The 26,605-nt window shown below is 49.6% G+C and overlaps 1 protein-coding gene across 2 annotated transcripts in view; it reads right to left on the bottom strand.

The window, feature by feature from the left end:
* Positions 1-321: 321 nt before the first annotated feature.
* LOC144817814 (uncharacterized) overlaps positions 322-26,605 on the bottom strand; it is a 91,683-nt gene continuing 65,399 nt past the window's right edge. For both annotated transcript variants that reach the window (XM_078674645.1, XM_078674644.1), the window contains 3 exons: positions 14,560-14,616; positions 14,366-14,449; positions 322-1,524 (listed from right to left, as the gene is read on the bottom strand). In XM_078674645.1, the coding sequence (XP_078530771.1) occupies positions 1,319-1,524; positions 14,366-14,449; positions 14,560-14,616 (347 nt within the window). In that variant the 3' untranslated portion in view covers positions 322-1,318. The remainder of the gene's footprint in view (positions 1,525-14,365; positions 14,450-14,559; positions 14,617-26,605) is intronic.

Here is a 26,605-nt window from a genome sequence, read left to right as displayed (position 1 = left end):
ACTTACAAAACATGCACCACAAAAGACACTGGAACACAAGTTCCCACTAGCTACTACATTAGAACCAATTCAAGTTGATGCGTTTGGCTAAAAACTTATGAAAGGTATTTTGATTCATAACTGAGATCCTTTTATACTACTTGTATACATGGGTGATGCCTTCTATGCCCCTAAGGCGACGAACTCAAGAGATAGTTAGTTGTGAGTCCTTGGGCACCTTCTCTGGGTGGGAGAGGCTTTAGGCACAAAGCTCAGTCAGACATAGACCAAGTCTCCAGCAATCCTAAAAGTAAAAAGACACAAAACTAAACACTGACAGCCTTTATCTTACTATACGTTAGACATAAATGCATTTATTTTGATGCAGCTCATTTTAGCTAAATTTGATTGTGCAGTTTTTTCTCTATCCAAACACCGTGAGCTACAGTAGACGCAGCAGCATTTTAACCTTATTTCTCAGACCCACCATCGAAAACATGGTGTGTGTTGCATCCATGGCTCCTCTGCTTTTCAGCCCTGCAGAGGCTCACATTCACAGTATTGAAACTGTTGAGACTACATAGATGCAAATTGTCTAGTTAGAAACGGTCAAGCATGAATACAAGAAAACATGTAAAACGTCTGTGGATTGAGGTAGTTAAAAGATGACAAATGCATGCATATTAATAACCACCTAAAACATTAGTTACCACCACAACAACAAAAATGTGTTTAATGCTATTGGGGTAGTTATTCCAACTAAACTGCATTTACAAATGAAAGTTCTGTTCTTGAAACACCAGATTACTACATTTTTTTAGACGTTTAGTTTTTCTTGAGAAACAATAATGCCAATGGTCTAACTAGCAATCATTTGTCTTGCTCAGTTTATGCTCTCTATGCCGCAAAACACAATGTGATGTCACAGACACTGGAAAGCATTTCCTGCAAATGTCATTTATCTTAGGAACTTGTCTAGGTGCCTTTTTTGAGGGGAAGAGAGAAAGGTCAGAGGACGAAGTAGGTCGAAAAGGGAGGATTGTGACCGGTATCCTCAACATTCTTATTCACACAATTATATTTTTAGGCTTGAAATGTAAGGTTAGTTCTCTGTACATCTTCTCCCGTCTTGTCGGACAGCCAAGCTATAAAAGGATTGAGTTCGTCAGGTATTCTTTTAGGATGCATAGCTTGCAACTACATGTGAGTGCTCAACGAGGACTTATATACTATTTAGGTGAATTCTTTCCATAGCATCATAGTTCCATCACTGTCCCAAACACCGGCTCGCCTCTTGAAGATCTGCACCATCAGATCCTACTAGAGTCTCTTGGGGTCCTTACTGGATGTCATCACAGTTGTGTACCCGGATGAGGAGCTCATGCAGAGTTTCCCCCACATGAACTAGGTTGTCAGAGATGAGGTGTAGGTGAGTGACGGTGTCACTGGCGAGGCTCTCAAGGAGCACCTGCTGCTGTTGGGATGTCTGCAGGAGCTGTGCCAAGATCTGCTGCATGTTCTGGAGCAAGGACACCACTGCTGGGGCTGAGGAGCAAAGACAACAAACCAAAAGTAAGCTTAGGAATTTATGCAGTTACGATCTGCAGCATGAATGACTAATACAAACAACTGAGGGAAAAAAAAAATCACCACCACCTTCTTGGCTCTACTTGAATATGCATGAACGGAAAAGTTACTTACCTTTGGTAACACCTTATCTGGTAGACAAGATCTAGCCACAGATTCCTTAACATAGAATTTTCCAGGCATGAGGTTGGATTAGGAAATCTTTTGCTCAAGCAATACACTTGCTCGCTGATAGGTGGCGTCGTCAGCGCCAATAATTACATCTACGTCACCTATATCGGCGCCATCTCAGCACGCTGACGCCAGTTACTTTTTTTCAACTTTTTACGCCAGGAGCGTGGAGCCATAAAGTTAACTGAGTGGTGTGTTTAGAACAACTAGGTCCGAGAAAGGGATCATCCTTGACCCTTAAAATGGGTGGGTCAGTAAGGAACCTGCGGCTAAATCATGTCTCTACCAGATATGGTGTAGCCGAAGCCAAGTAACTCGTCCATCTGATGGAGACATCTAGCCGCAGATTCCTTATCTTTGAATAGATATCCAAGCAATACCATACCTGGAGGAGGGACTGCAAACCAGGCTGGACCAGTAAGTTCCTACAGGGCAGAGGGGGCAAAAAGGCTGTCCCTGCGGACTTTACTGTCCAGGCAGTAGTGCTTACAGAACGTGTGCTGTGATGCCCATGTTGCTGCCTGTCAAATGTCAAGGACTGGAGCAACACAGTGGACGCAGCCTTAGGTCTGGTGGAATAAGCTCTTGAGAGGCTGTTTCTTGGCCAGAGCGCAGTAAATTTAAAGTTGTAAGAGCTCCCCCATTGGGCATGGTCATACCTACCCAACAGCTCTACAGAATTGGCACTACACCAACGAGTCGCAGAGTGCGAGGCAACTCTTTGCCCCATCGACTCAATCTTTCTACTTTCTTAATCTGGGAGCAGGGCGTCCCTAGTGCCCTGGACATTAGCTCGTTTGCGGGTGACTAGCACCACCAGAAGTCAGGTGGGAGCTGGCCTCTTTATTGTCAGACCCCCTGGGTGACAACTCTGGCCTTCAATGGGTCCTTAAACACCTCCTACATAGGCTTCGGCATGTCCTTAACCATCGTCAAGATTGAGTGGCTCACTGAGTGTGGGAGAGCATTTCCGCCAAGAAATCTACCACTTCAGGTATGGTGTGTAGATTCATCGTATGGAAGGTGGCGGCTCCGTGGGTAATCTCATGGTATTAGGTGGCTTTCCTCTGGAGGGGAGGGTTCGGCAAGGTACAATTCCGGGTCATTGGGACCTAGAGGGACAACTCCTTAATCATCCCAGGGATCATCCTGGGGATCTTGGTCGTACGGAACATCAGAGAGACCCAAGGGTGGTAGGCTTCGGTCCCCATAGGATGAATGGGTAGAACCTAGTTGCAAAATGGGCAGGAGCCGCTGTGGTGGTGGTGGAGAAGGAAGTGGCAGCAATGGTGGTAGGGTAGGAAGACGAAGAGGGAGTGATGGAGGGGTAGGCCTTGGGAGCAGCAAACCAGTGCCCTACCTTATCATTTTTATGCTTTAGCGGCGGTGAAGGATTCAAAGTTAGTCGCTCCTCAAAGGTAAGCTGCATCTTACGAAGGAGAGTCTGCTGCACCTGTGGCGGGAACTTAGCAATGATCTTGCCTGTGTCAGGGTGAATAAACAACCTTTGCTGCTGAGAGTCCAACTCCTCCTGAAGGCACTTTAAGGTGGAAAGCTACTGGCTTCCAGAGTCTGCTGTGAAAGCGTGACTGGATTCAGAGCTCTGTTTCAGCTTCAAAGCCACTTTCGATCTCAATCTGTGTTTCAGCTCAGAGGAGTACTTCAGAAGCAGCGTGGATTCACCTGAAGGTGCAGTTGACTGGCTTGGTTGAAGCCATAGGTCAGTGCTGGCCATGGCTGGGAGGCAGTGATGCCCGGCCCCCAAAGGGGGAGTGAGAGCCTGGTTGAGTGTGACACTCACTGCAGTCCTATGCTGATGTTGAGCTGAGGTTGCCTGCTGAAGTTTGGTTCTTAGAGTCCAACAGGGAATCGGGTTCTGGGTTGAAGGTTGCGGCCTGACTGGTGTAACTTTTTCATCTGCTTCATCTGCTTCATCCCCTCCAACTTCTTCCCTAAAGATGTTGAGGGTTTCAACGCCACGTTGCTGTTTCATAGCATGCCATGCAAGTCATCGGCCTAGACAATTTTGGATGGTCTCTTTCGACTGGAAAGAAATGCAAGCGAAGCAGAAGGCATCAATATGGTCAAGGGGCAGGTAAAAACAGTGTACTGGTATTTTCAAGAGCACTTCCAATGGTACTGTGAACAGTACAGGAAAGGTGTCTTTTCCATTACCATTTTAACATTCAAGCACGAGACTTGGTTAAAGCAGCCCGAGAGGGACAAGGCCTGAGCAGGTCACCAACAACATGATCGATGCAAATCTGAAGGAGGAGCCACAACTGCGTTGAAAAAACAAAAGGTGCACCAAAGAATTGTATTAAGGCTGTCGGGAAAGGAGAACTTGGGAGGCCCAGGTGAAGATCGCCATGCGGAATTGTAGGAAGCTGGCTCTGTATATACCATACCAAAGTATGGTATAGTGTGCACAGAGTCCAGTGGAACCCCAGAGGCTTAAATAGATCATACTAAAAGCGCTCTTTGTGGTAGTGTAGTCGAGCAGTTCAGCTTATCAGGTGGCTGTGTTAAGCATTTGTTGTACACACAGGCAAGAAATGATTACACACACTCAACGAATCCAAGACCAATTGTTTTGCATAAAAAGTTATTACTTTTGTTATTTTATTTTAGAACCAAGAGGAACCCAGTTGCAGGTAAGTAACAGTTCAAGAATAGCAATACTTTTCAAGTGCAATAGGTATTGTGTTGCAAAGGCAGGGAAATACTCTACAGGAGTATTAAAAATAATTTTGGGATGTCAATCAAACAATAGCAAGCTTAGCAAATCTAAGAGACATTTAGTGCAATAGATAGAAATGCAATGCAGTCATATGAAAGGAAAACCGTTATATGCATTTACAGGTAAGTATTCAACTTGCACATCCAATCTTCAGGAGTTTGGACCAACACTGGGCAAGGGTCAGATCAAGGAAGATACTGCACCACCAGCAGCACTGGGACGGCCGGGTGCAGAGGTCACCGGGCCCAATGTTAGTTAATGGAGACTAGGGGCACCCACAAGAGTTGCAGTTTGCAGGTAAGTACCCGTGGTTTAAGGGCACAAGCCCAGGGGTTAAAGCAAGCATGGGGGGCACAAAGCAGCATCAGTAATACAGCACTAGCGGCACAGGGGGGCAGCCGGATGCAGGGTGCAAATCAGGGATGGGCGGTCAATGCAAGTAAAGGGGAATCTCGGGCACACAAAGAGGCTGCAGGCTCAGACCAGAAGGCGGAATGAAAGTGGGCAGGTAGGTTGAGGTGTCGGTAGATGCCTGGGCACCTTTGACAGGGCTCCTCAGAGTCGGGGCTGGGGATGCATAGGTGCCTTTAGGTGTCGGATTTCTTTACTAGAGCTGGGCGCGGTCAGGGGGACCCTTCGTGATGAGACTGCAGGCGTCTTCGTGGGCTCCAGGAGAGGTCGGCCAACACTGGATTGGTGGTCAAGATCACTGGGAAAAGTTCATTGGACAGGTGAGCCACTCAAACAAAGGCCGAGGCCCTGGTTCCAGCTGAATCTGGATTTCTTGTAGTTGGATTCTTCTGGACAGGGCCGAGGCATCTCCACTGGGTGGAGGGGCCATGGTTAGCATATCAAAGGTAGGTAAGTATACTTGTAAAGCGCACTGTTACTCCATCTCGGAGTGTCCTGGCGCTGTTTACCGCTGGGGAACCCGTCCTGGCTTTCCCCTGTGAGATGGTCCCTCCTGGGCACCTCCAAGGTGAAGCCAGGCATTCCCGCTAATGGGGCCGTTGTGGAGATTAAGCAAGCTATTGCCCAGAGTGGGCAGGAAGCCTTTGAGGCTCACTGCACTGAATGCTGTTCCTACTTGGTCGTAGGTGTTAAGCACCTCCACCCAGAGCAGGCTTTGTCCCTGACCCCAAGAGAGCATAAGGGCTCTCACGTCAGGGGGTCAGAAACATGTGCGTGTGGCAGGCTGGTGCAGACCAGTCAGCTGGACTTGAGGGAGTTGTTTTTTTTTCAGGGGCATCTCTAAGATGCCCAGAGTGCATTTTACAAAAATCCAACATTGGGATCAGTGTGGGTTTATTGTGCTGAGAAGCTTGATACCAAACATCTTAGTATTCAGTAAAGCAATCATGGAGCTGCAGAGTTCGTAATGACAAACTCCCACCCCATGTATTCAATATGGCTTCATTACACTTACAATGTCAAATAATGTACTTAAACACTGGTGGGGCATATTGCTCATGCAGCCATGCCCTCACCTGTGATATAGTGCACTCAGCCTTAGAGCTGCGAGGCCTGCTAGAGGGGTGATTTGCCTATGCCACAGGCAGCGTTTGTGGACAAGGCACACAGGGATGTGTGCCATGTAGAATTTTCAGTTTTGACGACACCAAAGCATACAGTCTGCAATGGCAGTGTTGTGTGAGGTGAGGGGTCTCTGAGGGTGGGACAATACATGCTTAAAACCTTAGAGACCCTCTCTGGCAACATGTGGTACCTTTTAGGTAACTTTTACCAGGCACCTATATGTGGACCAGAGGTGTGCCAATTGTGGAAACAAAGGTACAGTTTTAGGAAAGAACACAGGTACTGGAAACCTGATCAGAAGAGACCCAGTGCACGTTCAGTCAAAGTTCATTAGATATCAGGCAAAAAGTGGGCGGTAACCATGTAAAAAGGGCACTTTTCTACAGGTGTGACTCAGAGCCCCGGCCAAGCGCATCTGACTCAAACTGCGGAAGAAATGAATATGCTACTTACCAGTATGCATCTGTTCTTGGCATGTAGGGCTGCTAACATTCATATCTTTTGCATTAGATCGCCGCCTAGTGTTGGGTCCGGATGATCGCACATTGTTGTCCTGGAAGAGTCTTCGAAGTATCCTGAGATAGGTGGCTCCTCCCCTGGACTACAGTGCGCATGGGCATCGGCTCCATCCCCAGATTGTTTTTAGCCATTGTGACAGAGATGGAGTGTAAAGTGTAAAGGATGTCCATGCTAATGATTGAATGCAAGAGTATGTCTGCAGCTGCGACAGGCACCGGGGAGGAGGGTGGGCGATATGAATGTTAGCAGCCCTACATGCCAAGAACAGATGCATACTGGTAAGTAGCATATTCAGTTCGAGGCATGTGGGCTGCTAAATTCATATCTTTTGCATAGAATATATAGCAGTCCCTCCATTAGCTGCGGTTGCCCGTGCCAGCTGCAGAAACCTGAAAAAGTGTTTTTAGAACAGCCTGCCCAACAGCTGCCTGCTGTTTGGAATGCACATCAACACAGTAGTGTTTTGTAAAGGTATGTGGTGTAACCCACGTGGCTGCTCTACAAATATCCTCTAAAGGAATGTTCCCCAGGAAAGCCATGGATGCCCCCAGCTTGCGTGTGGAGTACGCCCTTGGGGGTATTGTTAAGGTGCGTTTAGCCTTTTGATAGCAGATCTGGATGCACTTAACAATCCATCTGGCTATTCCTGCTTTGGAAATAGGGTTGCCCTTGTGCTGTGGCGAGAAGGCAACAAAGAGTTGTTTTGTTTTCCTAAAGTGTTGTGTCCTGTCAATATAGTACATCAACGCCCTCCTAACATCCAAAGTATGAAGCATTCTTTCCGCCACCGTTTGTGGGTTTTGGAAGAATGCAGGCAAGTCAATAGTTTGGTTGAGATGAAACTGTGACACCACCTTCGGAAGGAATTTGGGGTTAGTACGTAGTACCACCCTATTTGGATGAATCTGAATGAATGGCTCTTGGATTGTGAGCGCTTGCAGCTCACTGACACGTCTCAGTGACGTAATAGCTATTAGGAAAGCTACTTTCCACGTTAGGAACTGGAGTTCACACGAGTGCAGTGGCTCAAAAGGTGGTCCCATCAGCCTGGTGAGGACCATATTGAGGTTCCACACCGGAGCTGGCGGTGTTCTTGGGGGAATGACTCGTTTCAGACCTTCAAGCTAGGCCTTAATGGCAGGCACTCTGAAGACAGAGAGATGCTGCCTGTTCTGAAGATAAGCTGCTATGGCGGATAGATGTATCCGAATGGAAGCGTACGCTAGATTGCACTTGTAAAGATGTAGCAGATAGCAAATGATGTTAGGGATAGATGCATCTAGCGGGTTGATGTTATTGGCCGTACAGTAAATGACAAAACGCTTCCATTTTGCAGCATAGCATGCTCTGGTAGTCGGCTTTCTTGCCTCCTTGATGATGTCCATGCATTCTGGAGGTAGGTGAAGGTAGCCAAACTCTAGGACTTCAGGAGCCAGATCGCCAGGTTGAGCTGTTGCGGATCTGGATGCTGAATGTCTCCATGGTTCTGCGTCAAAAGCCTGGGCGTGAGGCGCAGCCTTTGATGCGGCACCACCGAGAGTTCCAGAAACGTGGTGTACCATGCTTGGCGTGCCCACGTTGGAGCAACTAGGATGAGTGTCATCGAGTGCTGCCTTAGTTTTCTTGCCACCAGCGGTATGAGAGGGGCTGGTGGAAAAGCGTACGCAAATCTGCCTGACCAGTTCATCCATATCGCATTACCCTGCGACTGTGGGTGAGGGAACCTGGCGGCAAAGTGTTGGCATTTTGCGTTTTCGTTTGTGGCAAACAGGTCTATCTCCGGATGACCCCACTGCTGGAAGTACGGGCGGAGTACTGATGGGTGTAACTCCCACTCATGCATTTGATGGCTGTATCTGCTGAGCAGATCCGCCATCTGATTGTCCTTGCCCGGGAGGTGTTCTGCCATGAGGAAAATGTTCCTCTGAATGGCCCACTTCCACATGCTCTGAGCCAGATGAGACCGCTGTGGCGAGTGGGTGCCCCCCTGCTTTTGAATGTAGTACATCGCGGTCATGTTGTCCGTCCGGACTAACACTACCTTGTTGCACAGATGTACATTGAAGGACTTGAGCGCCATGAAGATTGCCATCAGTTCCAGATAGTTGATGTGCATCTTCTGTTGCTGCGTCGTCCATAGTCCCTGCACTGTGTAAGTGAGCAGATGAGCTCCCCATCCCTGGAGAGATGCGTCCGTTGTCAGGATAATCTGTGGCACTGGCTCCTGGAACAGTCGGCCCTTGCAAAGGTTGTGTGGATTCCACCAATGCAGAGAGTCGTACGCCCGACTGGTAACCAACACTAGGTCTGTCAATTGTCCTTGAGCCTGTGTTCACTGATTTGCTAAGCACTCCTGGAGCGGACGCATATGTAAACGTGCGTGAGGGACTATGAAGATGCAGGAGGCCATCATGCCAATCAACTGCATGAACACTCTCGCTGGAAGCGAGTGTTGTGGTCTGAACTTTTGGATTAGAGACTGCATGCTGTCTATCCTGACTTGGTTTGGCTGAGCCATGGCCGTCAGGGTATTGATCGTCGCACCTAGAAACTGCCGGACATGTGCCGGCTGAAGATGCGACTTTGGGTAGTTCAACGAGAAGCCCAGATTGTGAAGGAGGTGAATGGTAGTCGACATGTCCGCGGCGGCGCTTGAACGAGCCAGTCGTCTAGGTAGGGGTAGACATGGATGTTCTGCCTCCTGAGGTGCGCCGCTACTGTCGCCAGACACTTGGTAAACACTCTTGGGGCTGTGGTCACTCCGAAGGGCAGGACCTTGAACTGATAATGCTTGCCGTGGATAGTGAACCTGAGGTATTTTCTGTGGGACGGGTGTAGTGGTATGTGGAAATAAGCATCCTTGAGGTCTAAGGTTGCCAAGAAGTCCCCTTGGTTTAACAAGGGAAGAATCTGTTGCAGTGTAAGCATATGGAAATGTTCTGACAGTATGTACAGGTTGAGGGGACGCAGATCCAGAATGGGTCTGAGAGATCCGTCCTTCTTTGGAATAAGGAAGTACAGGGAATATACCCCTGTGCCTTCCTCCTCCACTGGCACGAGCTCGATTGCGCCTTTTTGCAGCATCACCACTACTTCTTGCTGCAATAAGTGCAAGTGCTCTGCGGACATAGGCCGTTGCCTTGGTGGAATGTTGGGTGGAGTGGACTTTAACTCTAGACAATAACCGTACTGGACAAGTTGTCGTACCCACCTGTCTGTGGTGATGTTTGTCCAGACTGGCAGGAACTGCTGGAGTCTCCCCCCGACAGGTGTTAAATGGTCGGGGGGCAGTGACAGAGAGTCACTGTTTGTTTGGGGCAGAGGAACGGGAATTGTTGTTTCCTCTGCCACGTCCTCTGGTGCGGTTTCCTCGATAACCCCCTTTGTTCTGCTTGGGGTACGAGGACTGTGCTCCACCTCTAGAGAACTGTGACTGTTGACCCATCTGTCCTCTGGTGACTCCACGTGCACCTGAGCGACGAAAAGTGTTGCCCCGGAACTGTTGTGATTGTAGGGCCCCCATAGACTTAGCTGTTTCGTTGTCTTTCTTAATCTTTTCGAGGGTGGTGTCAACATCAGGACCAAACAGTCCATCAGGATTGACGGGCTGATTGAGTATGGTTGTTTGAATGTCTGGTTTAAACCCCGATATGCGGAGCCACGCTTGTCGTCTCAGCATGACGCTAGTGTTAATAGCCCTAGCTGCTGTGTCTACGGCATCAAGTGCACACTTTATGGCTGCGTTGGAGATTAGTTTGCCCTCCTCTATAAGCAGTTTGGTACCCTCTTGAAACTGCGGAGGCAGGTGTTGTAAAACTTGCTCTAGGGTGTCGTAATGCGCCCTATCATAACGTGCCAATAGTGCCTGTGTATTCGCAATACGCCAGAAATTGGCAGCATGCGCAGCTACCCTTTTGCCCCCTGCCTCCAGCACTTTTGACTCCTTGTCCGGGGGAGGAGCTTCACCCGTCGTTTGGGAGTTTGCCCTTTTGCGGGCATTTGCGACCACAAGGGAGTCAAGTGGCAACTGTCCCCGAATGTATGCAGGGTCCGCAGGTGCTGGTCTGTATTTCTTCTCGATGCGTGGATTGACCACCCTCGCCCTGGTAGGCTCTTTAAAGATGTCCGCAGCATGCTTAAGGACACCTTTGAGCATAGGCAGTGTCTTTACTGTCCTTTCAGAGACTGAAAAAGTGTCAAATAGAAAGTCTTCTTCCACTGGGTCAGCATGCATGTCCACATCATGATTAGCAGCTGCCCGTTCAATGAGTGCATGAAAACCTGCAGAGTCTTCTGTTGGGGACGCACGTGCACTGAAAGGCTGTGGGTCCTGCCCCACATTCTGGGTGCCTTGGTCACCTATGTCGTCATAGGAATCTTGCTGTGCATCGGGTCCATTGATGGGGAAAGTGTATTGGTCATCTTCTCCATATTCCTCTCCCTCAGAGTGTTCTGGGGAAGGTGTTGGGCTCCTTCTAGGAGGAGTCTGGATAGGTTCCATCAGGGCTGAAGCGTCCTGTGCAAGCCTTTTCTTCTTCAGTGGGATAACATAGGGGTCCACTGGTTGTGAAGTGATCTTTCTTTTGTAAAGGGTCAATTTGCCCGTGTCTGCGTCGATAAAACGCTCAGAATCTTCTCCTGAGTCGAGTAGTCGACCTGAAACTGCTGCAGACGTTGACGATTCCGAGGTCTTTGGCGTAAAGGCCTTTGGTGCCTCCTTTGGCGGCAGAAGGAAGAGAAGTTTACCCGCAGGCTTCGCCGGCATGTCCATCGGCTTCTGGTGCGACGGCGTCGGAGCCGACGTCGCAGAGGCCTTCTCCCGAATTCTCTGTAGTGAAGAGACGATGAGGGACGCGTCACTCACAGCGGCACTTGGCGCCGACGAGGAGGCCTTCACCTTGCTTTCGGATCCGACGTCTTGTGGGCCCTTCTGAGTCTTAGACGTTGATGCTGCAGCCGTAGACACAGAGTCCTTGGACCGATGTGTTGAGCTTCCAGCCTTCGATCCGTGTGATTTTGCAGACTCCGTCTCCACCACGCGTCCGACTAACGACGTCCCAGTCGGTACCGGAGTCTTGTCGCTGGCTTTGGCGGACTTCGACGGCGTCGCAGCGGTCGACCCGTGCCGGACGCCCTTCTTAGAGGATACCTCTTCTGCCGACGACTTCGACACTGTCGAATCGACAGTTTTCTTCGACTTCTGTGGACCGGAGGCCGACGGAGTCGAGGAGGCAGCCGGTTTTGGTGTTTTTGGTGGAACGGCCGCCATCTTAGGTACGCTCGAATCCGTTAGTTTCGGTTTCGTTTTCGGGGCAGCCATTTTAGGTGTAGTCGATACCGTTGGTTTCAGTTTCGGTTTCGATACGGGCTGCGCAGCAAGTATGTCCGTGGCCGGGCCTGAAGGCGGTGCCGTGGCTTGCGGTACGGGGTCTTGGGTAAGGCCGAGTGGCGATCCCGTGACCCGAGCCTGATCCGCATAACCTTCGGGGCATAGCTCATCCCCTGAGCTATCTTCCGCGGCCCCATAAACCTCTTCGACGTCCCCTACCTCGTCGACGTATTCAAGGCCTTGACTCACGACTCCGTCGTCGTCTTCCGGATCCGCCTCGATCTCCGTCGCGGGCGGTGAGATTTGAAGATGATGGCTCAGGCCCTCTTCTTCTTGGTCGCCGAAGATGTTCTCTGGATCCGGGGCCGCTTGTCTGGCCACAAGGCGCACCGCGCGCCGAAGCTTGAGCGTCTTCTTTGACCTGAATCTGGAGCAGGCCATGCAGTTGTCCTCGTTGTGGTCCGGCGAGAGGCACTTGTTACAGACCGGGTGCACGTCGATATGTGGGTATTTGGACCCACAGACGGGACAGTATTTAAACGGGCTCCGCTCCATGCTGAAAAGTTGCGGTCGTGTTGCGATGAGAAGGCCTCGATGTCCGAAGAGTGATACGACTCCGTAGATTCCGACTCAAAGAGACGGAAGAACTCGAGACCGTACGCAAACAATACCGACGCGACGTAATGAATGTAAGGCCTTTTGGCCGTAAAAAAGCTAGTTTTCTCGGTTCCGACAGAGAGACGTCGAGACCGCATCCGAACCCAATGGCGGAAAAAAACAATCTGGGGATGGAGCCGATGCCCATGCGCACTGTAGTCCAGGGGAGGAGCCACCTATCTCAGGATACTTCGAAGACTCTTCCAGGACAACAATGTGCGATCATCCGGACCCAACACTAGGCGGCGATCTAATGCAAAAGATATGAATTTAGCAGCCCACATGCCTCGAACACAATTTTACTACGGAGTAGATGCCTATGACATTACCAGCTAAGAGAAGAGTCACTTACACGAAGATTCACTACACCATTCGACTGAAAAGACTTCTTTAACCCCTTCGACGCTCATGACGAGCTCAGCTCGTCATGAGTTACGCCTCTCGTACGCTCATGACGAGCTGAGCTCGTCATGAACCGCGGGTTTGTGCAAAAGTCAGCGCACAGCGGGGAAAACCCGCAGCGCGCATGGTATTAAACAAAAACAAGCTGTACTCGTTCGAGCCCAGCACTAGATAGCAGAAGTATGCAGGGGATGTTTATCTACAGCTACACATCACAAAAAAAAACAACACATAAATACGCATAATCTTACATACACAAATATATATAATATGTTATATATAACATATATATACACACACTGCCACTGAAAATACAAAAGTCAAAGGGACACTATAGATAGGTGGTGACATAACAAAAACTAATGTGTAGAAACAAACAAAAACACACTTAATCACTAGTTGTAGCTTACTAAGTCTACTGTTACTTGCCTCCCTGCCATGCACAGCTTATGACCTCACATATTACATCACTCATGACGTTAAGTGACAATAAATTGACATTTACAAAATGGCATTCCTGAGTTTACGTGTGTGGATCCATAACACTGAAAAAGCATAAGCCTTGGGGGCAATTCTGTATGTTAAATAATATTTAGTGCACCGTTTAGACATCACTAAAGCTTGGGGTGGAAGCAGGTCTCCAAGTGAAAGGAGGTAAAGTCTGATCACACCTAATGTGAGTTGTAGATTAAGAACTGAATAAAGGTCAAGACTTAATGGCAAAGGCTGGTCCAAAAATCTGTGAGAAACGCTAAAGCTGCTGTTGACAACAGATTTTCCACCAGTACACACATCTGACACTGCAAGCTTCAAGAGGCAGTTTCCAGTTGCTAGCTGGTATTTGAGGAGAGACAGGGCATACAAGTACTTTTTTAAAAATCCCATAGTTTTTAAAACCTTTGACCTACAGGAAAAAGTCGGAAGATGTTCTGATCGTCTACTTTCTTAGATTTTAAACATGTTCTTGTCATTTAGTCTGAACCCCGAGCAGGACAGCATGCTCCGTAGAGGACTGAAGGATTACACGAAGGAGCTAGTAGAGGTGAAAGAAAGATTGAACCCTTTAAATTGAACACTTCCTTGCCTAGCACTCAATGTATAGGTGTTATGTTCCTTGGATCAGAGCTGTGAGGAGAAGTTATAATTAGAAAAAACAGAAAAACCAAAAACATATTGTAGGAGTATCACAAATTTAAGATATTAAGAGGAGTGGAGCATGACATAAAATTATTTTATATGAGGCCTGTGGGTGGTAGACTAATGCAACTCAACTGACTTTTTAAAAAACTTTCCTAATCATATGCCATAAATTTGTTTGAGACTATTTAACAATAATGGCCACACACCATCAACACAGTTGACCAAAGACACAACTCAAAGTTTCTCTTTAAAAGCCAGCAGATGGTACTGTTGCACAACGATCACAAAGGGGCAGGATTACTTGCCTTGTAGATCAGTCGCCACTTGCTCGTCCAGTGAAGTGTCGTCTTCTGGAAGGGAGGCGGTGGTCTCTTGCTCTGCAGGCATTACTGAGGGTATCAGGGAACGATTGCGGCAAAAGTGGAAAAAACAACAGTTAGTGGAGAAAATGCAGCAAGGTCTTCATATCTTTAGAGCAATGAAAGGGCATTAGACTTACTAAGTTCATCCTCCCCGCTTTCCTGCTTCATGGTCAACAAATGAGGGAATGACGAGTCTGAAACACAAGATGCCATCGTTATTCTCGGACATTAGCCTGGGATTGGAGAGATTATGTGCAGGGCCGGTGGGGGCGTTTCAGCAACCTGATCACTCAACTCCCTTCACTTCCCACCTGTACACTGACGCGTGTAGGGCAGATTCTACTACTGTGGCTGCAGTAGACATTCACAGCAGCTTTGGTTCTGTCGGCTGCTCCAGGATCGGATGCTGCGGTCGGGTTCACCTCTCATAGACCTCAGAGCCTTCAGCATCCACGCTGCAGGCTAGCATCCTCGCAGACAGGTTCAAGGTTTTTAAACTTTATGGGATTCTGCGGCAGCCATGACAGTCATCGGCATATGATCTCCTTGCCTTATTGGTGGAGTTCCCCTGCTCCACATCTTCCCAGTCTCAACTACACTGCCCTTACCTCTCGAAACACTACATTTAGATTTGTACTGTGACAGCAAGGCACACACTCTGAACTGAGCCGATCTATCCTGGGCTGTTACAGTTAGGTTCATTGGAAAAAGATGAATACAAATTAATATTAAAAGTGTAGGAGTCAGCAATGAAATGAAGAAAAAGTGGCAACGCGGAGGAGACTAACAGAATAACGATTCGCCATAAACCAAACTTCCCAGCTCAGGTACTGTTAAAAGTTAGGCTGCAAACGTCAACATTATCGGCGCCATCTTGCTCTTCTTGAACCCATTCGTGCACGTAAGCGGCAGCCATTTTGAGCACCATGGCCTCCCTGCCCCTCGCTGATAGCCAGCGCGTCTCTCTCTCTCTCTCTCTCAACCTCGCAGGCATCCCCCCCGCACGCTGACAACCCCCCCCGCTCTCACATGCCTTGGGTCGTAAACCCCTCTTCAGCGCAGCTCTGCCCCGGAATCCCATCCTGTTCCCAGCGCGACACCTCCCTTCATTCCTTTCATGGTCCCAGGCCCTTTGATACAAACCCCCTTTTTCCTGTGTGCCCGTTTGTCTTCCTCGTTCCCAGGCCGCCACCTGGCTCTGCGGATACTGTTTATTGCCCCCCCCGTACAGTAGGAAGCTTCCCCCATTAAAGGACCCTCGAGTTGATCAAAGCCCCCACCCTATGAGATCCGATCAACCCCACACATTCCGTAAATCGGCGGAATGTCCAGCTGCGCGATAATCATCACCTGTTGTGACCGGGGTGGGGACTTCAACTGTAAATGTGTGTGGGACCGGGCCTGAAGGGGAGATTCCGAGGATGTCCTTTCATACTTCAAAGCATTGCAAGAATGTGTTACCTGCAATAAAAATCATAAACCTGTGTATAAGAGGCCAGGCCTCAGAGATGCGGTTAGAGCACCTCGTGACGATACTTGCTGTCCGAACTGATGTGTTCTCCTCCGGAGAGAATAAACCCTTGTTTCCTGCCTTCCAGTCTCCAGCGCCTGCCTCTTCATTGATTAATATCTTGTGGGTTAAAGAGACGACACCGCCGGGCAATACTTAAGGATCTTTTTCTGATTGGTAGCCTGACCTTTTTACAATTGGCGTCCCAAACGTGGGGCCCATCAGTGACTCGTGGATCCAGTGGGAGAGGTCCTGACGACAGAGTGAATGACTGCAACGATCGGGAGTGCACCTGTCCGATAGACCCTCGTCTGACAGCCGATCATCCGAACTTCACTGGTTCCGAACAGACCTCTCTCGAGTGATCTACGGTCCTGACTGGGAACCATCAGGAGTGCCGCGAGGATTACGAAGAAAAGAGGACGATCGGGCGCTGGATTCGGAAGACAAGAAACTGTCCATGCGGTCCGGGTAAGGTCGTGTAAACACGACGAATTGCGAAATGATTGTTTGATTGTTTAGAAAATACTAGTATTACTCTTTGTTGATTTAGTTGGAGATTCGCTGTCTGCAAACGGAGAAACAACAGGCTCTCTCTTTGCAAGCAGTGGAGGATAGGTAACGCAGCCGTCGTGCCTATCTTTCTCCCCCACTGATTAATTATTTGAACCTGAACTATTGTTCACAGACTGTTTTCTGGAGATTCTCTGTCTGCAAACAGGAAAGAGCTCCCCCCCCCCCTTTTTACAGATAGTGAAAGGGTAGGTAACGCAGACCTTTGCGGGCCTACTTATTCTCCCCACTGAATTGTTTGATTGACCGAACATTGACTATTCGATATTGGTTCATGAGGTATTCACTGCCTGCAAACAACGTAGAATAGAAATATTCTGTCTAGTCTTTGCACGCAGTGATAAGATAGGCAGTGCTGACTTTTGTCCCCGTTGTGATCCGTCATGTCTGTCTTCTCCCCACTGATTGGTAGCCTGTTTAGCCCGGACCGCTTATTAGAGATGAACCATCCGGCTCCACTGGAAGGCACCCCTAATAAGGACATGTTCATGAAGCATGGATTAATCGCTATAGCCTATAACAAGCTGTGGCATAAATATACGAAAAAGGATCGAGAAAGTCAGTGGCCACTGATAGGATCCTTCGATGATGACAAAATAAACGCGCTAGAAACAGCCCTTGGTAAAAACAAGACAACGCCCACTATGCTTGATAGTTTCGGCATGTGGCGCAAAGAAACTGAACAACGTAAAAAGAAAACTGAGAGTAGGTTGGGAAAAGAGCTGCGAAAAGCAGCCCACCTAGCTGCTCAGAAACTAGAAGGAGAGATAAAGGAAAGAGAGAAAGCCAAACAGAAACTAGAAATGGAAACATCAAGCCAGTGTCCGGTTAGAACGTCCTCCATGCTCTACCCTGATTTACCCTCGAAACAACGAGCCAACGATGATCTGCTGTTAGGTCCTCCGATCATCTACATGCCCCCTCCATATGCCCCTTCCCAACCCTTAGCACACCACCCACCACCCCCAGGTATAAACGAGGGTAGCGCCACAGCTTCGGCCCCCATGGCCTCTGTGCCGGCCGAACCCCTTGTATTAAATACTACGCAAACGACAACGTTAGGCGACCCTGAGACCCGAAGGGCTGGTTCTGCAAGAACAAGCAGACTAAGCAAAGATGAGCGAGCAGGGATCGACAAGATAGCAAGGACACTGGTAGAAAGGAAGGAAGATGAAGAGTACATCACGGATATGTTTAACTCGTATACAGGGAGTCACAGACGACATTTTACCGTACGACTGTGTTACCATGTCTTGAACGCATACGAGGACCGATATCGAGACAAAGGTCCCGAGAGCCTAACGACTCTGTACCGGAAGGTCGATATCGGGGATGAGGGCGAGTGTGATATGACGGACCTCCTTACGCGTACGCTTGAGGTTTTCCGCCACCTCACTGAACGAGAATCGGGAACTAAACCCACGACATCCGTAGCGACCGAACCACAAACTGAGCAATCTAACACCATGATGCCGATACGAGAGGCTGCCCCTTACTGGGTTCCTCCACGAGGTGCAGGGACTAACGATGATGCAAACCACCAAGATGCAAAAGGAAGGGTAGTGTACAACTGGGTCTACCAGCCATGGGACCGGCAAGAGATTCTGACATTCCGGAAATCTCTGCCTGACCTACGTAAAAACCCCACTGCCTTCTATACTGAATTGGGTACAGCCCTAGGTTCAACGATTATGACCCTGGCTGACATCGACTTGTTTTTCGGGTTATGTCTACCAGCTGATGTGTGGAAGCAAATCCGGAAAGTCGACCACCTTGAGCTGTTTGGACATACCTGGTCACAACTCGATGACATTGATAAACAATGAGGACCTGGACAAAAGCCTTTGAAATCCATTCTAGACCTTCCAGATAAAATCGTACAGAAATTAAAAACCCTGATTCCAGAAAAGAAAGTGGACTGGTCGATAGTAACGGCCTGTCGCCAGAAACCCCAGGAGGATGTATCGGAATACTTCTCCCGGTTTGAAACGGTGTTCTCCGATTACATCGGCCAGGACATGACCACTGCAACCGGACACCATCTGTTTGTCCAGAATTATGTTAAGGGTCTGTCACCGGAGGTCTCCCAGAAACTGCAGGCTAGCGAGAGTAGTTGGGCAGCCTCCAAACCTACGGCTATCCTCCAGATGGCCCAATATTATGAACATCAGAAAAATGAAAACGATAGAGCAACAGAGAAACAGAAGAAGGACTTGAAAGAGAGGGTGATGATTGCCCAACTGCAAGGGGTGACTATAGGACGAGACCAATACCGGGGAAACTATCAGACGAACGTCCCTAAGACTGCATTTCCCCAGGACCGCACTTTGACTCCCCACAGTGGACGTACAGACCTTAGAGAGGACCAGTGTGCTTTCTGCAAAGAACTGGCCATTGGAAATCCCAGTGCCCAGTTCTTCTGGAAATAATCAGAAACAAAGACCCCAAGGACATAGCAAGTGGACCGAGAAATAAGGGACAACAGCGAGGGCCCCCAAATGACACGACTAACGACAGATCAGGCAGACCAAATACATTTGATCGACCCAGACAGAACCAATACCAGCAATCTGACTACGATGACGCCCACAACTTTGCATAGGACTGCCAAGGGCAAGGGAGGGATCCAGTCGAGCTCTATGTTGACCAGCAAGGCCCTTACGTCACTGCTAAGGTCCTGGGTACAAAGTCTCCATTTCTGGTAGACACTGGCGCAACACGTAGTGCGTTATCTAAACGACTGATTCCAAGGGCACCCTGTCTGGCTCACTTATAACATCGACCGGTTTCGATGGAACGCCCTCCACTAACCCTTTGTCCGCCCCGATCCTCTTCGACTTAGAAAACAACACCACTGACACCACGTTTTTGCTTTCCTCCAATAGCCCTGACGCCATTATGGGACTTGACTTATTGAAACACTTCCGAGCGACAATCAGATGTTCTCAAGACGGAGTTCGAGTTTTCCTTTACGACAACCCCGTTCTGCTTAGACATTGCCCTCCCCGACGCATGTTTTCCATCACCGACGCTGACACATCCCTGCTTGACACTCTGCCTCCGTATCTGTGGGCCAAGGCGGATTCGGACGTAGGGCGCATGTTGATTGACCCAGTGCACATTACTGTCCGACCAGACGCAACACTCCCAAAACTTCCACAATATCGGATACCGAGGGCGAGAAGGCATTGGTAAAGATTATTCAGTCGCTGATAGACGCAGGAGTGGTAGAGGAAGTGGTTAGCAACGTTTGCAACAGCCCTATCTTGCCCATCATCAAGGGAGAGGGAGATGAGAAAGCATACTGTTTTATCATTGACCTTCGAGAGATCAACAAAGTGGTGGTACCCCAGTACCCCGTGGTCTCAGACATCACCACCATCCTGACTTTGATTCCTTCTACTGCCACCACCTTCACTGTCATTGACCTCAAAAACGCATTCTTTTCCATCCCCATCCACCCAGACAGCCGATATCTCTTCGGCTTCACCCTAAAAGCCCGCTCATATAGGTTCTGCCGAGCACCCCTGGGCTACACAGAAAGCCCTAGCATCTACAGCCAGGCTGTCAAGAGACAACTGGATCAAGTCCAGTTACCCGATGGAGTGGTGTTAGTGCAATATGTCGATGACATCCTTTTGGCAGCCGACACCACTCCATTAGCAGTTACAGCCACCATTCAACTCCTGCACTTCCTTGCGGAAAATGGCCACAAGGTCTCCAAGAAGAAGTTGCAATTCTGCCAACCCCAGGTCACTTACCTAGGCCACCTTTTGTCCAAAGAAGGAAGGAAACTCACTCCCGACCGGATCCAAACCATTCTCGAAACTCCTGTCCCTAAGACCCAGAAACAGGTTCGCTCCCTACTAGGCCTCACCTCCTTCTGCCGACAGTGGTTACCAAACTTTAGCCTCATTGTGAAACCGCTGCTTTCTCTGCTAGGTAAAGACGTCCCCTTCCCACTCCCTTGGACCCCTGAGTGTCAAACCTCCTTCACGGAACTACGAGATGCCCTTTGTTCGGCCCCTGTCCTAGGTACCCCTGATTACACAAAGCCCTTATCCCTTTACACTCACGAAAGGGAGGGGTGCGCTTTATCTGTCCTGACCCAGGCCATTGGCCCAAAGCAACGACCGTGCGCTTACTTCTCTGCCACTCTTGACCCTGTAGCCAGAGCCTTGCCTGCCTGCCTTCGAGCTGTAGCTGCTGCTGCAATCTCTATCCGACAGAGTGAGGGGATCGTGCTCTCGAATTCCCTCACGGTACTGGTACCCCATGCAGTTGACATCCTCCTGAACCAAACCAAGACGCAACACCTGACGAGTGCACGACTGACTGGATACGAACTGACTTTGCTTGCACCCCATATCGCCCTGAAAAGATGCACCACACTGAACCCGGCAACTCTGTTACCCTTACCAGAAGAACGATCCCAATGTGCACCCTGTACATGACTGCGTGACTCTTACGGACGAACAGACTAGAAGTAGGGTTGACCTCAGAGACACGGCTTTCCCTGACCCTGACGGAGAGCTGTGAGTGGACGGTTCTTGCATCAAACTCCCCGATGGCACCACTTCAGCTGCCTATGCAGTCACCACGGCTCGAACTGTAGTCGAGACAGCCGCATCACGCAACGATCTGCCCAGGCAGCGGAACTGATTGCCCTGACACGAGCCTGCATTCTGGCAGCAGGAACCACAGCGAACATTTACACCGACAGCCAGTATGCCTTCGGGGTGGTTCACCATTTTGGGCTCCTTTGGAGGGAAAGGGGATTCTTGACCTCACACGGCACCCCCATTTTGCACGGGGATCTAGTCTCCGCCTTGATCGAAGCTGTCCTTCTCCCCAAAAAGCTTGCAGTCGTCAAATGCCAGGCACACAAAAGGGTGACAGACATCATTGGGCAGGGAAATGCGCTAGCCGACATCACTGCCCGAACGACAGCTGAAAATAGGACGACAACACATATGTACGTGACCAGGTCACAAGCAGAAAAATGGACTGACGCTAGGGACACTATTAGAGACATTCAAACGGCTAGCACACAGCACGAACTGACTGAATGGACACGGGTGGGATTAAAAGATGACGAAGGCTGCTGGCGGACAAGAGACACAAACAAATGGTTGCTACCTGACTCGTACCTGATTCCCATACTGACTATGGCACACTCCCATGCCCACATAGGATCAGCCCCCATGATTGAACTTGTCTCCAGAGTTTGGCACAATGATAAAATCACAGACTCCGCCAAACGTCTGGTCCAACAATGCTCGATATGCCTGCAACACAACCCCGGGAAAGGAACTGTAGTACCCCGGGGAGGATTTGGGGTCCCAAATCACCCGTTTGAAGTCCTGGAGATGGACTACATCCAGCTAGACAGGTGCCAAGGCCTGAAATATGTACTTGTTGTGGTGTGCGCATTTAGCAAATGGGTGGAAGCATACCCAACCCGTGACAACACTGCTATGGCCACTGCAAAAGTACTGTTAAAGGAGTTTTTCCCCCGTTACGGCCTTTGTCGTATTTTATGGAGCGATAATGGCCCCCACTTCATAGCCGAAGTCATCCAGCTCATCTTAAAGGGGTTGGGCATCAAGCAGAAATTCCACGCAGTCTTCCACCCCCAGTCTGCTGGACTTGTTGAGCGACACAATGCCACACTAAAGCTTAAACTGGCCAAGATAGTGGCTACCACGGGTCTGAAATGGCCAGACGCCCTCCCACTGGCATTGCTATCGATGCGTTCCACCCCCACCAGACATCACTTAACACCTTATGAAGTTGTTTTCGGTCGACCCATGAGTGTCTGGTCTGCACCGAAACCAACTTCCATTCATGACGTCCCGGACGTCCTAATGTCTGATTATCTGTATAAATTGACTGAAACTCTGTCTGTCATTCATCAGCAGGTGCAGCAGGCCATCCCCGATGCTTCCAGGGGTCCGGGTCACGCCATCCAACCTGGAGATTTCGTGCTGATCCGAAACTTTCAGCGGTCGAAGAGTTTGGAACCCCGGTGGACGGGCCCCTGGCAAGTGTTAATCACCACCCGGACGGCTCTTCGTGTGGAGGGGAAACGGCACTGGCTGCACGCACACCACTGTAAGAAGGTCTCCTCGACCTTGGCCACGACAGAAAACATCGACAACCAAGAAGAGCTCCTGAACAAGGACCGACCGTCGCTAACCTGCTATCCTGATACCGAAGCACTTGAACTTTCAAAATTCTCTGATCCCACTGTGCCATCCAGAGAAGGGTATTTCCTGCGTCGAAAGGAGGGAGCTTCGGCTAAGTAGACCACGAACTAAGTTAAATCTCAGAACGGTGACCCAAAGCAACCAAGGGTTACCTGGAGAGAAGCTAAACTAAGTCTGTGGTTCTGCCCACTACCGAGCACCTTGAAGATGAAGATGATGGAAGCGCCAGATAAGAAGATGATGGAAGCGCCAAATGAGAAGATGATGGAGGCAACAGGAAATACCCACTACAGAAACCCAAGAACAGACAGACTCCACAGCTCAAAGACAATTGCACTCTTCATCACAATCCTTTTCTGCTTTCTCCTCATGACCACACTCTGGATTGTGGAAGAAAATGCACCTGCTCACGAAACATTCCTGACCACTGCTCAGCCTACCACCATGAAGGAACATTATCTGATTTCGCTCTCTCCTCAACTCAGAGAGAGGCGAAAGGAGTTTTGGAATAACTCTTTCGTACAGCTACTTCACCAGCACAATCTCGCCACCAATGCCACCAACTGTTGGATCTGTGGGTTGCTACCCCACGCCACTGGACACTCGATACCATTCATCCCTTCACCCTTCTCAGTTCATGGCTCCTGCCTTGCTTGGCTGATCCTCCTGCAAGAAAGCTATAAGGACAATGCCACCGCCAGCAAAACCGTAACGCATTTCTTCCACGGGGTCTGGCGAAACAAAACAAAGGCACACTTCTGCCCGCAGACCTCCAACGACTCAATCCACATGGACATCCCTGCTAAAGAACGAATTGAAATGCAGGTGTTCAACAATCCAACCAGACCCACCTTCTCCTACCTGCGGAAACGAACGGCTGCCACTCTGACTGTGGCCCTGTCAGTCATCAACGTCACAGGCCACATGTGCATAGAAGGACGTGGGACAAAGCTGGTGGGCCGCAGTGCTTGCCGTTTTACCAGAACTTTGGACTCCACGGATCCACCTTCCTTTGTGTCGTCCCCAAACATGTATTTCGTCTGCGGCACAAAGGCCTACACCTGGCTCCCCAAAGGCTGGGGGGGCACTTGTTTCATCTCCTTCATCCTTCCTCCGACTTATGTGGCCCCAGCGAATCATCATAGACAAAAACGAGCCAAGGACATTGAACAAGCCGACTCAACAGGAGCGCAGTTCCTCGATGCTATGAAGGGACTTGTTCCCCTCTGGGGCCCGATTGCAAACAGCCGTGCCATCCGACATCTGACTCAGGCAATTGAGACAACAATGAACATCACAGCTGGTATCTTTGCTAACAACACCGCCGAGCTTCAAGCGGTCCGCTTGGTGGCCCTCCAGAACCGCCTTGTCCTAGATGTGGTTCTTGCGGACCGTGGTGGAGCATGCCGCATTATTGGGTCCAGCTGCTGTACATACATACCGGACAACTCACCCTCAGTGTACAAAGCCATCGAACATCTTCACAGACTCTCTTCAGAAGTCCACCAGGATCAGGAAGAATGGTCGCTTGGTGGTTGGTTCTGGAACACCGTTAAGAACTATGGAGAAGTGTGGCTCACTGGTTAGAGGAGGCAGACCTGGAAGCAGAAGTCAGCCCGGGACCAGGGTTCAATTCCCGGCTCGGCGGGGTCTTGAGTCCTAAAATGTCCATGGACTCGACAATTCTCGCTCCGGTGCCTACTCGATTCACGGGTTCACACTCTGCGACTCTGGGCAATAGCTTGCTTAATCTCCACAACGGCCCCTCGCGGCGGGATGCCTGGCTTTCACCTTGCGGATGCCCTGCCGGGGTTATCTCACAGGGGAATACCAGGACGGGTTCCCTAAGCAAGCGCTTAGAAACCGCTCGGTGATTTGCGCTATATATATTCCTGTATATTTACATTTACAACTGGGGCTGGAGACTGTTCACCATTATCCTGATTCCTGTAGTTGTAATATGCGGTCTATGCTTAGGAATTCAATGTCTGCCACCTCTGTGTTCATTATGTACAAATTGTATTTGCCCTAAGACTGTGGACCTTGGAAACGAACGCATGGGAGCATTATATGATGCCGAGGTTAGGAATTTGATGAAGATTGACATGGAGTAGGCAAGTTGGCTAGATATGTTGAAAAGGGAGGACTGTTAAAAGTTAGGCTGCAAACGTCAACATTATCGGCGCCATCTTGCTCTTCTTGAACCCATTCGTGCACGTAAGCGGCAGCCATTTTGAGCACCATGGCCTCCCTGCCCCTCGCTGATAGCCAGCGCGTCTCTCTCTCTCTCTCTCTCTCTCTCTCTCTCTACCTCGCAGGCATCCCCCCGCACGCTGACAACCCCCCCCGCTCTCACATGCCTTGGGTCGTAAACCCCTCTTCAGCGCAGCTCTGCCCTGGAATCCCATCCTGTTCCCAGCGCGACACCTCCCTTCATTCCTTTCATGGTCCCAGGCCCTTTGATACAAACCCCCTTTTTCCTGTGTGCCCGTTTGTCTTCCTCGTTCCCAGGCCGCCACCTGGCTCTGCAGATACTGTTTATTGCCCCCCCCGTACAGTAGGAAGCTTCCCCCATTAAAGGACCCTCGAGTTGATCAAAGCCCCCACCCTATGAGATCCGATCAACCCCACACATTCCGTGAATCGGCGGAATGTCCAGCTGCGCGATAATCATCACCTGTTGTGACCGGGGTGGGGACTTCAACTGTAAATGTGTGTGGGACCGGGCCTGAAGGGGAGATTCCGAGGATGTCCTTTCATACTTCAAAGCATTGCAAGAATGTGTTACCTGCAATAAAAATCATAAACCTGTGTATAAGAGGCCAGGCCTCAGAGATGCGGTTAGAGCACCTCGTGACGATACTTGCTGTCCGAACTGATGTGTTCTCCGGAGAGAATAAACCCTTGTTTCCTGCCTTCCAGTCTCCAGCGCCTGCCTCTTCATTGATTAATATCTTGTGGGTTAAAGAGGCGACACCGCCGGGCAATACTTAAGGATCTTTTTCTGATTGGTAGCCTGACCTTTTTACAGTACTCCCACAAACAACACAAACTACGTTTATGCTTCAGGGCGGAGAGGCTGACGGAAGCAGGCGGCCTGTATTAACAGCTGAGCACCACAACCTCTCCCCACCATTAAACACAGTCCGGCAAGGAGCCTGCTAAGGGTACAGGTTACAAAGTATCAAAGAAAACAAGCAGGTTCTCTACGGAAGACACCAAACACTACCACAATGAATCTGGGTCCATATATATGCAACCCGCACTGCAGCGCATCCGGAACAAACAGAACAACTGTAGTGAAATTCAGTACAAAAGTAAATTAACAAGAATACAAATGGTACCCAGGGATCATTAAAATAACATATATACCACTTAAACCGTGATCTAAAAGCAGAGATATCACAGGCATGTCAGGCAGGAGCAAGAACACTGACTCATTGTCAGTGAAATTGCTCTCCCTCCCTCGCAGCTCCACCATTAAGTGAGGCCCTCCTGAGTCCCTGCACTCCTGTAGTGTTTGGTGTTCGAGGTCCTCCTCCACCCGCAGGTTTACCTGCGCCTCATGCCTGGTGGCCCAGTGGAACTCGGTCTCCTTTCTCTTGCTCCGCTTTCCTTCTCCGTTTCACTTGTTTTTTTACCCTCAGCTCAATGTCTTTTGTGCACTCCTCTGCACTTTTCTGCCCTATTTCACTTTTAATCCCTTTCTTCCTCATTTTCCCTTTCTCCACCGATTTTTCCCGCCGCTGCTGCTGCCCCCACTGCCCCACCCCCCCACATGACCGGCCCAATCCAGCCCCCTCCAAATCCACAGAAGTACACAACAACTTCAGAGCGGCGACCAACGCACACCATCAACTCATCAGAAAAAAGAAGAAAAAAGCGATTGAA

Source organism: Lissotriton helveticus, chromosome 2_1 (genome assembly GCF_964261635.1).
Source record: "Lissotriton helveticus chromosome 2_1, aLisHel1.1, whole genome shotgun sequence".
Taxonomy (NCBI): domain Eukaryota; kingdom Metazoa; phylum Chordata; class Amphibia; order Caudata; family Salamandridae; genus Lissotriton; species Lissotriton helveticus.
The sequence above is the reverse complement of the archived record's forward strand: the minus strand, read 5'-3'. Positions and strand labels throughout refer to the sequence as shown.